The 15,038-nt window shown below is 30.1% G+C and overlaps 1 protein-coding gene across 1 annotated transcript in view; it reads left to right on the forward strand.

The window, feature by feature from the left end:
* The window catches only part of ldhd (lactate dehydrogenase D), a 51,240-nt gene that overhangs the window by 33,322 nt on the left and 2,880 nt on the right, over positions 1 to 15,038 (forward strand). The window contains exons 4-8 of the mRNA XM_036535294.1: positions 9,352 to 9,493; positions 9,813 to 9,972; positions 11,914 to 12,113; positions 12,738 to 12,866; positions 13,598 to 13,725. Of these exons, the coding sequence (XP_036391187.1) occupies positions 9,352 to 9,493; positions 9,813 to 9,972; positions 11,914 to 12,113; positions 12,738 to 12,866; positions 13,598 to 13,725 (759 nt within the window). The remainder of the gene's footprint in view (positions 1 to 9,351; positions 9,494 to 9,812; positions 9,973 to 11,913; positions 12,114 to 12,737; positions 12,867 to 13,597; positions 13,726 to 15,038) is intronic.

The following is a 15,038-nucleotide window of genomic DNA, read 5'->3' on the forward strand; positions in this document are numbered from 1 at the left end:
CATTACAATGAGTTACATTGCATTGGGTTACATTACATTAAGTTACATTACATTATATTACATTACATTATATTACATTACATTGAGTTACATTACATTACATTACATTATATTACATTACAATGAGTTACATTACATTATATTACATTACTTTGTGTTACATTACATACCATATTACATTATATTACATTACATTCAGTTACATTACATTACATTGAGTTACATTACATTACATTACATTATATTACATTACATTATATTACATTACAATGAGTTACATTACATTGGGTTACATTACATTAAGTTACATTACATTATATTACATTACATTGAGTTACATTACATTACATTACATTATATTACATTACATTGAGTTACATTACATTACATTGAGTTACATTACATTACATTACATTATATTACATTACAATGAGTTACATTACATTGAGTTACATTACATTACATTACATTATATTACATTACATTGAGTTACATTACATTACATTGAGTTACATTACATTATATTACATTACAATGAGTTACATTACATTGGGTTACATTACATTAAGTTACATTACATTATATTACATTACAATGAGTTACATTACATTATATTACATTACTTTGTGTTACATTACATACCATATTACATTATATTACATTACATTCAGTTACATTACATTACATTGAGTTACAATACATTACATTACGTTACATTGTGTTACATTATATTACATTACATTATATTACATTACTTTGTGTTACATTACATACCATATTACATTATATTACATTACATTCAGTTACATTACATTACATTGAGTTACAATACATTACATTACGTTACATTGTGTTACATTATATTACATTACATTATATTACATTACATTGTGTTACATCATATTACATTATATTGTGTTACGTTATATTACATTACTTTACATTGAGTTACATTATATTACATTGTGTTACATTACATTACATTGTGTTACATTATATTACATTACAATGAAATTATGCTAGATATATGTAATATATTACGTTATATGATACAAGTTTATAGAAGTTTATAGAAGTTTCTTTTTAAACAAAATAACCAATATTTTAAAAAGCGGGAGAGTTTTTGTTTAATGCGACATTTTCCCCAGACCTTGCTAACATGCTAATATTTATAGCAATAATTGTTTCACGCTAATTGCATTAACAAGGAGCCATAACCTGTTAACTATGACAGTACGTTAATATATTAGTTATTATAATATCCTCAAAATGCTGCATGCGATTTAGCGTTTATTTGCTGACAGCGCTATGTAGTTTAGCATTCGCTGGAGTTAGCGTGAAGGGGTTAACATGATTTTTTTTTTCCGTCTTTGCGTGTGTGTGTGTGTGTGTGTGTGTGTGCGCACCAGGGGGGTGTGTGTTTACTTTGTGTTACATTACATACCATATCACATTATATTACATTACATTCAGTTACATTACATTACATTGAGTTACAATACATTACATTACATTATATTACATTACATTATATTACATTACATTATATTACATTACAATGAGTTACATACATTAGTACATACATATACATTACATTATATTACATTACATGAGTTACATTACATTGAGTTACATTATATTACATTACATTATATTACATTACATTGAGTTACATTACGTTACATTACATTATATTACATTACAATGAGTTACATTACATTATATTACATTACTTTGTGTTACATTACATACCATATTACATTATATTACATTACATTAAGTTACATTACATTATATTACATTACATTATATTACATTACATTGAGTTACATTACATTACATTACATTATATTACATTACAATGAGTTACATTACATTATATTACATTACTTTGTGTTACATTACATACCATATCACATTATATTACATTACATTCAGTTACATTACATTACATTGAGTTACATTATATTACATTACTTTGTGTTACATTACATACCATATTACATTATATTACATTACATTCAGTTACATTACATTACATTGAGTTACATTACATTACATTACATTGTGTTACATTATATTACATTATATTACATTACATTGAGTTACAATACATTACATTATATTACATTGTGTTACATTATATTACATTACAATGAAATTATGCTAGATATATGTAATATATTACGTTATATGATACAAGTTTATAGAAGTTTATAGAAGTTTCTTTTAAACAAAATAACCAATATTTTAAAAAGCGGGAGAGTTTTGTTTAATGCGACATTTTCCCCAGACCTTGCTAACATGCTAATATTTATAGCAATAATTGTTTCACGCTAATTGCATTAACAAGGAGCCATAACCTGTTAACTATGACAATACGTTAATATTTTATTATATACGTTAATATTTAGCGTTTATTTGCTGGCGCGCTATGTAGTTTAGCATTCGCTGGAGTTCTCATATTACATTGTATTATATTACACTACATGACATTACATTACATTGTGTTACATTACATTACATTATATTACATTACATTACATTACATTATATTATATTACATTACATTACATTACATTATATTACATTATATTACATTATGTTACATCATATTACATTACATTGAGTTACATTACATTATATTACATTACTTTGTGTTACATTACATACCATATCACATTATATTACATTACATTCAGTTACATTACATTACATTGGGTTACATTACATTACATTGAGTTACATTACATTACATTATATCATATTGCATTGATTTACATTATGTCATATTACAATATGTTACATTGTATTACATTACATTACATTGAGTTACATTACATTATATTACATTACATTGAGTTACATTACATTACATTACATTATATTACATTACATTGAGTTACATTACATTACATTATATTACATTACATTGAGTTACATTGAGTTACATTACATTATATTACATTACAATGAGTTACATTACATTACATTGAGTTACATTACATTACATTATATTACATTACATTGAGTTACATTACATTACATTACATTATATTACATTACATTGAGTTACATTACATTACATTATATTACATTACATTGAGTTACATTGAGTTACATTACATTATATTACATTACAATGAGTTACATTACATTGAGTTACAATACATTACATTACATTATATTACATTACATTATATTACATTACATTATATTACATTACAATGAGTTACATTGCATTGGGTTACATTACATTAAGTTACATTACATTATATTACATTACATTATATTACATTACATTGAGTTACATTACATTACATTACATTATATTACATTACAATGAGTTACATTACATTATATTACATTACTTTGTGTTACATTACATACCATATCACATTATATTACATTACATTCAGTTACATTACATTACATTGAGTTACATTACATTACATTACATTATATTACATTACATTATATTACATTACAATGAGTTACATTACATTGGGTTACATTACATTAAGTTACATTACATTATATTACATTACATTGAGTTACATTACATTACATTACATTATATTACATTACATTGAGTTACATTACATTACATTGAGTTACATTACATTACATTACATTATATTACATTACAATGAGTTACATTACATTGAGTTACATTACATTACATTACATTATATTACATTACATTGAGTTACATTACATTACATTGAGTTACATTACATTATATTACATTACAATGAGTTACATTACATTGGGTTACATTACATTAAGTTACATTACATTATATTACATTACAATGAGTTACATTACATTATATTACATTACTTTGTGTTACATTACATACCATATTACATTATATTACATTACATTCAGTTACATTACATTACATTGAGTTACAATACATTACATTACGTTACATTGTGTTACATTATATTACATTACATTATATTACATTACTTTGTGTTACATTACATACCATATTACATTATATTACATTACATTCAGTTACATTACATTACATTGAGTTACAATACATTACATTACGTTACATTGTGTTACATTATATTACATTACATTATATTACATTACATTGTGTTACATCATATTACATTATATTGTGTTACGTTATATTACATTACTTTACATTGAGTTACATTATATTACATTGTGTTACATTACATTACATTGTGTTACATTATATTACATTACAATGAAATTATGCTAGATATATGTAATATATTACGTTATATGATACAAGTTTATAGAAGTTTATAGAAGTTTCTTTTTAAACAAAATAACCAATATTTTAAAAAGCGGGAGAGTTTTTGTTTAATGCGACATTTTCCCCAGACCTTGCTAACATGCTAATATTTATAGCAATAATTGTTTCACGCTAATTGCATTAACAAGGAGCCATAACCTGTTAACTATGACAGTACGTTAATATATTAGTTATTATAATATCCTCAAAATGCTGCATGCGATTTAGCGTTTATTTGCTGACGCGCTATGTAGTTTAGCATTCGCTGGAGTTAGCGTGAAGGGGTTAACATGATTTTTTTTTTCCGTCTTTGCGTGTGTGTGTGTGTGTGTGTGTGTGTGTGCGCACCAGGGGGGTGTGTGTTTACTTTGTGTTACATTACATACCATATCACATTATATTACATTACATTCAGTTACATTACATTACATTGAGTTACAATACATTACATTACATTATATTACATTACATTATATTACATTACATTATATTACATTACAATGAGTTACATTGCATTGGGTTACATTACATTAAGTTACATTACATTATATTACATTACATTATATTACATTACATTGAGTTACATTACATTGAGTTACATTATATTACATTACATTATATTACATTACATTGAGTTACATTACGTTACATTACATTATATTACATTACAATGAGTTACATTACATTATATTACATTACTTTGTGTTACATTACATACCATATTACATTATATTACATTACATTCAGTTACATTACATTACATTGAGTTACATTACATTACATTACATTGTGTTACATTATATTACATTATATTACATTACATTGAGTTACATTACATTACATTATATTACATTACATTGAGTTACATTGAGTTACATTACATTATATTACATTACAATGAGTTACATTACATTACATTGAGTTACAATACATTACATTATATTACATTGTGTTACATTATATTACATTACAATGAAATTATGCTAGATATATGTAATATATTACGTTATATGATACAAGTTTATAGAAGTTTATAGAAGTTTCTTTTTAAACAAAATAACCAATATTTTAAAAAGCGGGAGAGTTTTTGTTTAATGCGACATTTTCCCCAGACCTTGCTAACATGCTAATATTTATAGCAATAATTGTTTCACGCTAATTGCATTAACAAGGAGCCATAACCTGTTAACTATGACAATACGTTAATATTTTATTATATACGTTAATATTTAGCGTTTATTTGCTGGCGCGCTATGTAGTTTAGCATTCGCTGGAGTTCTCATATTACATTGTATTATATTACACTACATGACATTACATTACATTGTGTTACATTACATTACATTATATTACATTACATTACATTACATTATATTATATTACATTACATTACATTACATTATATTACATTATATTACATTATGTTACATCATATTACATTACATTGAGTTACATTACATTATATTACATTACTTTGTGTTACATTACATATCATATTACATTGTATTACATTACATTGAGTTACATTACATTACATTGGGTTACATTACATTACATTGAGTTACATTACATTACATTATATCATATTGCATTGATTTACATTATGTCATATTACAATATGTTACATTGTATTACATTACATTACATTGAGTTACATTACATTATATTACATTACATTGAGTTACATTACATTACATTACATTATATTACATTACATTGAGTTACATTACATTACATTATATTACATTACATTGAGTTACATTACATTATATTACATTACAATGAGTTACATTACATTATATTACATTACTTTGTGTTACATTACATACCATATCACATTATATTACATTACATTCAGTTACATTACATTACATTGAGTTACATTACATTACATTACATTATATTACATTACATTATATTACATTACATTATATTACATTACAATGAGTTACATTGCATTGGGTTACATTACATTAAGTTACATTACATTATATTACATTACATTATATTACATTACATTGAGTTACATTACATTACATTACATTATATTACATTACAATGAGTTACATTACATTATATTACATTACTTTGTGTTACATTACATACCATATCACATTATATTACATTACATTCAGTTACATTACATTACATTGAGTTACATTACATTACATTACATTATATTACATTACATTATATTACATTACAATGAGTTACATTACATTGGGTTACATTACATTCAGTTACATTACATTACATTGAGTTACAATACATTACATTACATTATATTACATTACATTATATTACATTACAATGAGTTACATTGCATTGGGTTACATTACATTAAGTTACATTACATTATATTACATTACATTATATTACATTACATTGAGTTACATTACATTGAGTTACATTATATTACATTACATTATATTACATTACATTGAGTTACATTACGTTACATTACATTATATTACATTACAATGAGTTACATTACATTATATTACATTACTTTGTGTTACATTACATACCATATTACATTATATTACATTACATTCAGTTACATTACATTACATTGAGTTACATTACATTACATTACATTGTGTTACATTATATTACATTATATTACATTACATTGAGTTACATTACATTACATTATATTACATTACATTGAGTTACATTGAGTTACATTACATTATATTACATTACATTGAGTTACATTACATTACATTATATTACATTACATTGAGTTACATTGAGTTACATTACATTATATTACATTACAATGAGTTACATTACATTACATTGAGTTACAATACATTACATTATATTACATTGTGTTACATTATATTACATTACAATGAAATTATGCTAGATATATGTAATATATTACGTTATATGATACAAGTTTATAGAAGTTTATAGAAGTTTCTTTTTAAACAAAATAACCAATATTTTAAAAAGCGGGAGAGTTTTTGTTTAATGCGACATTTTCCCCAGACCTTGCTAACATGCTAATATTTATAGCAATAATTGTTTCACGCTAATTGCATTAACAAGGAGCCATAACCTGTTAACTATGACAATACGTTAATATTTTATTATATACGTTAATATTTAGCGTTTATTTGCTGGCGCGCTATGTAGTTTAGCATTCGCTGGAGTTCTCATATTACATTGTATTATATTACACTACATGACATTACATTACATTGTGTTACATTACATTACATTATATTACATTACATTACATTACATTATATTATATTACATTACATTACATTACATTATATTACATTATATTACATTATATTACATTACATTGAGTTACATTACATTATATTACATTACTTTGTGTTACATTACATATCATATTACATTGAGTTACATTACATTACATTGGGTTACATTACATTACATTGAGTTACATTACATTACATTATATCATATTGCATTGATTTACATTATGTCATATTACAATATGTTACATTGTATTACATTACATTACATTGAGTTACATTACATTATATTACATTACATTGAGTTACATTACATTACATTACATTATATTACATTACATTGAGTTACATTACATTACATTATATTACATTACATTGAGTTACATTACATTATATTACATTACAATGAGTTACATTACATTATATTACATTACTTTGTGTTACATTACATACCATATCACATTATATTACATTACATTCAGTTACATTACATTACATTGAGTTACATTACATTACATTACATTACATTACATTACATTATATTACATTACATTATATTACATTACAATGAGTTACATTGCATTGGGTTACATTACATTAAGTTACATTACATTATATTACATTACATTATATTACATTACATTGAGTTACATTACATTACATTACATTATATTACATTACAATGAGTTACATTACATTATATTACATTACTTTGTGTTACATTACATACCATATCACATTATATTACATTACATTCATTTACATTACATTACATTGAGTTACATTACATTACATTACATTATATTACATTACATTATATTACATTACAATGAGTTACATTACATTGGGTTACATTACATTCAGTTACATTACATTATATTACATTACATTGAGTTACATTACATTACATTACATTATATTACATTACATTGAGTTACATTACATTACATTGAGTTACATTACATTACATTACATTATATTACATTACAATGAGTTACATTACATTGAGTTACATTACATTACATTACATTATATTACATTACATTGAGTTACATTACATTACATTGAGTTACATTACATTATATTACATTACAATGAGTTACATTACATTGGGTTACATTACATTAAGTTACATTACATTATATTACATTACAATGAGTTACATTACATTATATTACATTACTTTGTGTTACATTACATACCATATTACATTATATTACATTACATTCAGTTACATTACATTACATTGAGTTACAATACATTACATTACGTTACATTGTGTTACATTATATTACATTACATTATATTACATTACATTGTGTTACATCATATTACATTATATTGTGTTACGTTATATTACATTACTTTACATTGAGTTACATTATATTACATTGTGTTACATTACATTACATTGTGTTACATTATATTACATTACAATGAAATTATGCTAGATATATGTAATATATTACGTTATATGATACAAGTTTATAGAAGTTTATAGAAGTTTCTTTTTAAACAAAATAACCAATATTTTAAAAAGCGGGAGAGTTTTTGTTTAATGCGACATTTTCCCCAGACCTTGCTAACATGCTAATATTTATAGCAATAATTGTTTCACGCTAATTGCATTAACAAGGAGCCATAACCTGTTAACTATGACAATACGTTAATATATTAGTTATTATAATATCCTCAAAATGCTGCATGCGATTTAGCGTTTATTTGCTGACGCGCTATGTAGTTTAGCATTCGCTGGAGTTAGCGTGAAGGGGTTAACATGATTTTTTTTTTCCGTCTTTGCGTGTGTGTGTGTGTGTGTGTGTGTGTGCGCACCAGGGGGGTGTGTGTTTTAGTCTCAGGAACATGGACCGGATTCTCGACCTCCACCCCGAGGATTTCGACGTCACCGTGGAGCCCGGGGTGACCCGCAAGGCGCTAAACTCGTACCTTCGTGACACGGGGCTTTGGTTCCCTGTGGGTGAGTGCCACGCCCGATATCCATCCCATAATACACCAGGCTGGCTCAGTATAGCACCTTGAACCAGTCCGGCTCATTATACCCCTTTCCCACTGTAGAACCTGAACTACGCCGGAGTTGTGTAGTTAGCATAGCATAGCGCTAAGAAGCAAGGGTTCGTAACCAGAAGATTGTTGCATCGAGTGTTTTAGTCCCAGGACCCGCAATACCCCTTTCCCACCGTAGAACCGGAACCGCGCCGGTATTGTGTAGTTAGCGTAGCGCAGCGCTAAGAAACAGGGCTCGTAACCAGAATGTTGTTGGTTCCGTAACCGCACAGACCCGGGCGCCGACGCCTCCCTCTGCGGAATGGCCGCCACTAGCGCGTCGGGAACCAACGCCGTCCGCTACGGCACCATGCGCGAGAACGTGCTCAACCTGGAGGTGGTCCTGGCGGACGGGACGGTCATCCACACCGCCGGGGAGGGGCGGCGCCCCAGGTAACGCTCTCAAACCCCGCCCCGACCTGACGTAAGACCGCACCTCCACACACTGGAGCTGTTTCTCTGTGTCTGAGGATATCTATGGTATGATATCTATGGTATTGTATGGTATGATGATGTTTAGGGTATGATATCTATGGTATTGTATGGTATGATGATGTTTATGGTATGATATCTATGGTATGGTATGATAGGATATCTATGGTATTGTATGGTGTGATGATGTTTATGGTATGGTATCTATGGTATGGTATGATAAGATATCTATGGTATTGTATGGTATGATGATGTTTATGGTGTGATATCTATGGTATGGTATGATATGATATCTATGGTATTATTATTGTGTGGTATTATGATGTCTGGGGTATGATATCTATGGTAAGATATGATATCAATAGCATGATATGATATCTGTGGTATTCTAGGGTATTAAATGGTTTGATTCTGTGGGATGATATGATATGACATGATATCTATGGTATTGTATGGTGTGATGATGTTTATGGTATGATATCTATGGTATGGTATGATAGCATATCTATGGTATTGTATGGTATGATGATGTTTATGGTGTGATATCTATGGTATGGTATGATAGGATATCTATGGTATTATTATTGTATGGTATTATGATGTCTGGGGTATGATATCTATGGTAAGATATGATATCTATAGCATGATATGATATCTGTGGTATTCTAGGGTATTATATGGTTTGATGATATCTGTGGCATGATATGATATGACATGATATTTATGGTGTTCTATGGTATGATATGATATCTATAGTATTGCATGGTATGATGATGTCTATGGTATGATATCTATGATATTATATCATATCTATGGTATTGTATGCTATGATGATGTATATTGTATGATATCTATGGTATGATATGATATCTATGGTATTCTATGGTATTTTACAATACCATAGATACTTTCAACTCCACACACTGGAGTTCACTCTATGTGTCTGAGGATATCTGTGGTATGATATGATATGATATCTGTGGTATTGTATGACATGATATCTATGGCATGATATCTATGGTATGATATGACCACATGTCTATGGTATTGTATGGTATGATGATGTCTATGTTATGGTATGATAAGATAGCTATGCTAATCTATGGTATGATTATGCCTAAAGTATGATATCATATCCATGGTATTCTATGGTCTGAAATGATGTCTGTGGTATTCTATGGTTTGATGACATCTATTGTACGACATTTATCACATGATGTGATATGATATCTATGGTATTGTATGGTGTGATGGTGTCTATTATATGATATCTATGGTGAGATATGATACCTGTGTTATTCTAGGGTATGATATGGTTTGATGATATCTGTTGTATGATATGACATGGTATCTATGGTATTGTATGGTATGATGACGTCTGTGGAAAAATATCTATGGTATGATATGTTATCAATGGTATTGTACGGTATGAAATGATATCTATGGTATTTTATGGTATGATGATATCTATGGTATGGTATCAATGGTATGATATGATATATTGTACGGTATGAAATGATATCTATGGTATTCTGCGGTTCGTTGATATGGTATGATATGTTATTATGTCTATGGTATTTGATGGTATGATGATGTCTATGGTATGATATCAGTGGTATGATATGATATCTATGGTATTCTGTGGTACGATGATATCTGCGGTATCTATGCTAAGAATACCATAGATATCATCAGTGAGGTCTGGATGAGGGCGTCTGCTAAATGACAATAATGTCATGAAACGAGTAGGGCTCGTTACTGGAAGGTTGCTGGTTCGATTCCGGCTGTATAAACGGATGAAACCGTAACCTGTGTGAGCGGCTCCGGGTAAGCGCTAACGCTAAACGCTAATAATGTAGTGTGACGTAGAAGGTTTAGTCTTCCGCACCTCCTCCGTTTTAGGAAGACCTCGGCGGGCTACAACCTCACCAACCTCTTCGTGGGCTCGGAGGGCACCCTCGGGGTCCTGACCAAAGCCACCCTCCGGTTGTACGGCGTCCCCGAGGCCGTGGTTTCGGCCGTTTGCGCCTTCCCCACCGTCCAGGCGGCCGTGGACAGTACGGTGGAGGTTCTACAAGCCGGGATACCCGTGGCGAGAATCGGTAAGGACCGTTAGCCAACAGGGGGCAGTGTGGAGCAGTAGTTAGTATTGGAGAGCTAGCAGTAGTCAGAGCAACAGTGCTGAGCTAATTAGCACTGCTAACCGGAAGCTTGCTGGTTCGATTCCCCCCCTTGGGGCGAGGCGCTTAACCCAGAACGGCCTCAGTAAATATCCAGCTGTATAAACGGATAAAACTGTAACCTGTGTGAGCGGCTCTGGATAAGAGCTAACGCTAAACGCTAATAATGTAATGTAATGTAATGAGCAGGGGCTAAAGGCTAATAATGTAATGTAATGTAATGAGCAGGGGCTAAACGCTAATAATGTAATGTAATGTAATGAGCAGGGGCTAAACGCTAATAATGTAATGTAATGCAATGAGTAGGGGCTAAACGCTAATAATGTAATGTAATGCAATGAGCAGGGGCTAAAGGCTAATAATGTAATGTAATGTAATGAGCAGGGGCTAAACGCTAATAATGTAATGTAATGTAATGAGCAGGGGCTAAATGCTAATAATGTAATGTAATGTAATGAGTAGGGGCTCCTAACTGGAAGGATATTCGAAATAGAATGTTAGCATAACTCCTCCCCCTCTCATCCCCCCCGGCCAATGGGACGGCAGAGTTCCTCGACGACGTGATGATTGACGCCTGTAACCGGTTTAGCGGGCTGTCCTACTCTGTGGCCCCGACGCTCTTTCTCGAGTTTCACGGGAGCGAAAGGAGTCTGGAGGAGCAGGTGGCGGTTACAGGTGAGTGTGTGTGTGTGTGTGTGTGTGTGTGTGTGTGTGTGTGTGTGAAAGAGAGAGAGAAAGGGAGTGTGTATTTGAGCGTTTGGGTTTATGTGTGTGTGTGTTTGAGTGTCTTTGGGTGTTTTAATGTGTGTGTGTGTATATGAGTGTGTGTGTGAGAGAGAGAGAGGAAATAGTGTGTGTGTGTATATTTTAGTGTGTGTGTGTTTTAGTGTGTGTTTGAGCGTTTGGGTGTGCGTGTGTGTGTGTGAGAGAGAGAGAGAGAGTGTGTGGGTGTATATTTTAGTGTGTGTGTGTTTTAATGTGTGTTTGAGCGTTTGGGTGTGGGTGTGTGTGTGAGAGACAGAGTGTGTGTGTGTGTGTAAATGTGTGTGTGTGTTTAAGTGTGTGTTTGAGCGTTTGGGTGTGCGTGTGTGTTTTTTAGTGTGTGTGTGTGTGTATGTGAGAAGGTGTATGTGTGTATAATCGTCTGTGTGAGTGTGTGTTTTAGTGTGTGTTTGAGCGTTTGGGTGTGTGTGTGTGTGTGTGTGTGTGAAAGAGAGAGAGTGTGTGTGTGTGTGTGTTTGTGTGCATGTGTTTTTCAGTGTGTGTGTGTGTGTGTGTGAGAAAGAGTGTGTGTGTGTAACCGTGCGCGTGTGTGAGAGAGTGTGTGTGTGTGTTTAAGTGTGCCCCCACCCTCTCTCCACTCCTCACTAACACCCTCCCCCGTCTCCACGGCAACGCCATCCCAGAGGACGTCACCCGGGGCAACGGCGGCGCCGACTTCGCCTGGGCGCGGGACGCCGGGTCGCGAGCCCGCCTCTGGCAGGCCCGCCACGACGCCTGGTACGCCGCCCTCGCCCTCCGGCCCGGCTGCAAGGTGCGTGACGTCATCATGACATCACCGTGACGTCGTAGCCCAATAGCCAATGAGCAGACTCCAGGCCAACATCTGACAATTACAGTTATAAGAGAGTATTTATATAATCTCCAATAATCAATAACCAGTAATGAATAACTAATTACCAGTAATCTCCAACAATCAATAACCAATAAACTCCAATAATCAATAACCAATACGCTCCAATATTCAATAACCAATAGCCTATAATAATCAATATGCAATAATCTCCAATTATCAATAACCAATAATCTCCAATATTCAATAACCAATAATAAATAATCTATAATAATCAATTAACAGTGATCTCCAGTAATCAATAACTAACAACCTCCAACATTCAATAACCAATAATCACCAATAATCAATAACCAATACTCTCCAATATTCAATAACCAATAATGAATAATCTATAATAATCAATTACCAGTGATCTCCAGTGATCAATAACCAATAATCACCAACAATCAATAGCCAATACTCTCCAATATTCAATAACCAATAGTAAATAATCTATAATAATCAATTACCAGTGATCTCCAATAATCAGTAACCAATAATCTCCAATATTCAGTAACCAATAATCGTCAATAATCAATAGCCAATACTCTCCAATATTCAATAACCAATAATAAATAATCTATAATAATCAATTACCAGTGATCTCCAATAATCAATAACCAATAATCGCCAGTAATCAATAACCAATGCTTTCCAATATTCAATAACTAATAATAAATAATCTCCAATAGTTGATAAAAAATAACCAATAACCCCCAACAATCAATAACTAATAATAAATAATCTCCAATAATCAATAACCATTATCCTATAATCAGAAACAATGAATAGCTAATATTTGCCAATAATCAGTAACCAACATTCAATATAAAAATAATTAGTAGTCTTCAATAATCAATAAACAATAATCAATAATCTCCAATTATTATTAACCAATAAACAATAATCCTAACCAATATATATCAATCGGGTTTAATATTATTAATAACTACTAATAGTTCTACTGATCAATATCTAACAATCAGATTCATAATGAGAATCAAATATTATTAATAACCAATAATCGTTCTCTTAATCAGTATCTAACAGTCAGGATTCATGAAGAAAATTAAACATTATTAATAAGCAATAATCATTCTTCAAATCAATATCTAACAGTCAGGTGTATAAAGAATTTAAAAAACCCATCAAAGTATTATTATTATTAATATCATTCAGATCAATAATCATTATTCTGATAAATAACTAACTCTCCCTTTACAAATATCCAT

The sequence above is a fragment of the Megalops cyprinoides genome, chromosome 8 (genome assembly GCF_013368585.1).
Source record: "Megalops cyprinoides isolate fMegCyp1 chromosome 8, fMegCyp1.pri, whole genome shotgun sequence".
In the NCBI taxonomy this organism is placed as follows: domain Eukaryota; kingdom Metazoa; phylum Chordata; class Actinopteri; order Elopiformes; family Megalopidae; genus Megalops; species Megalops cyprinoides.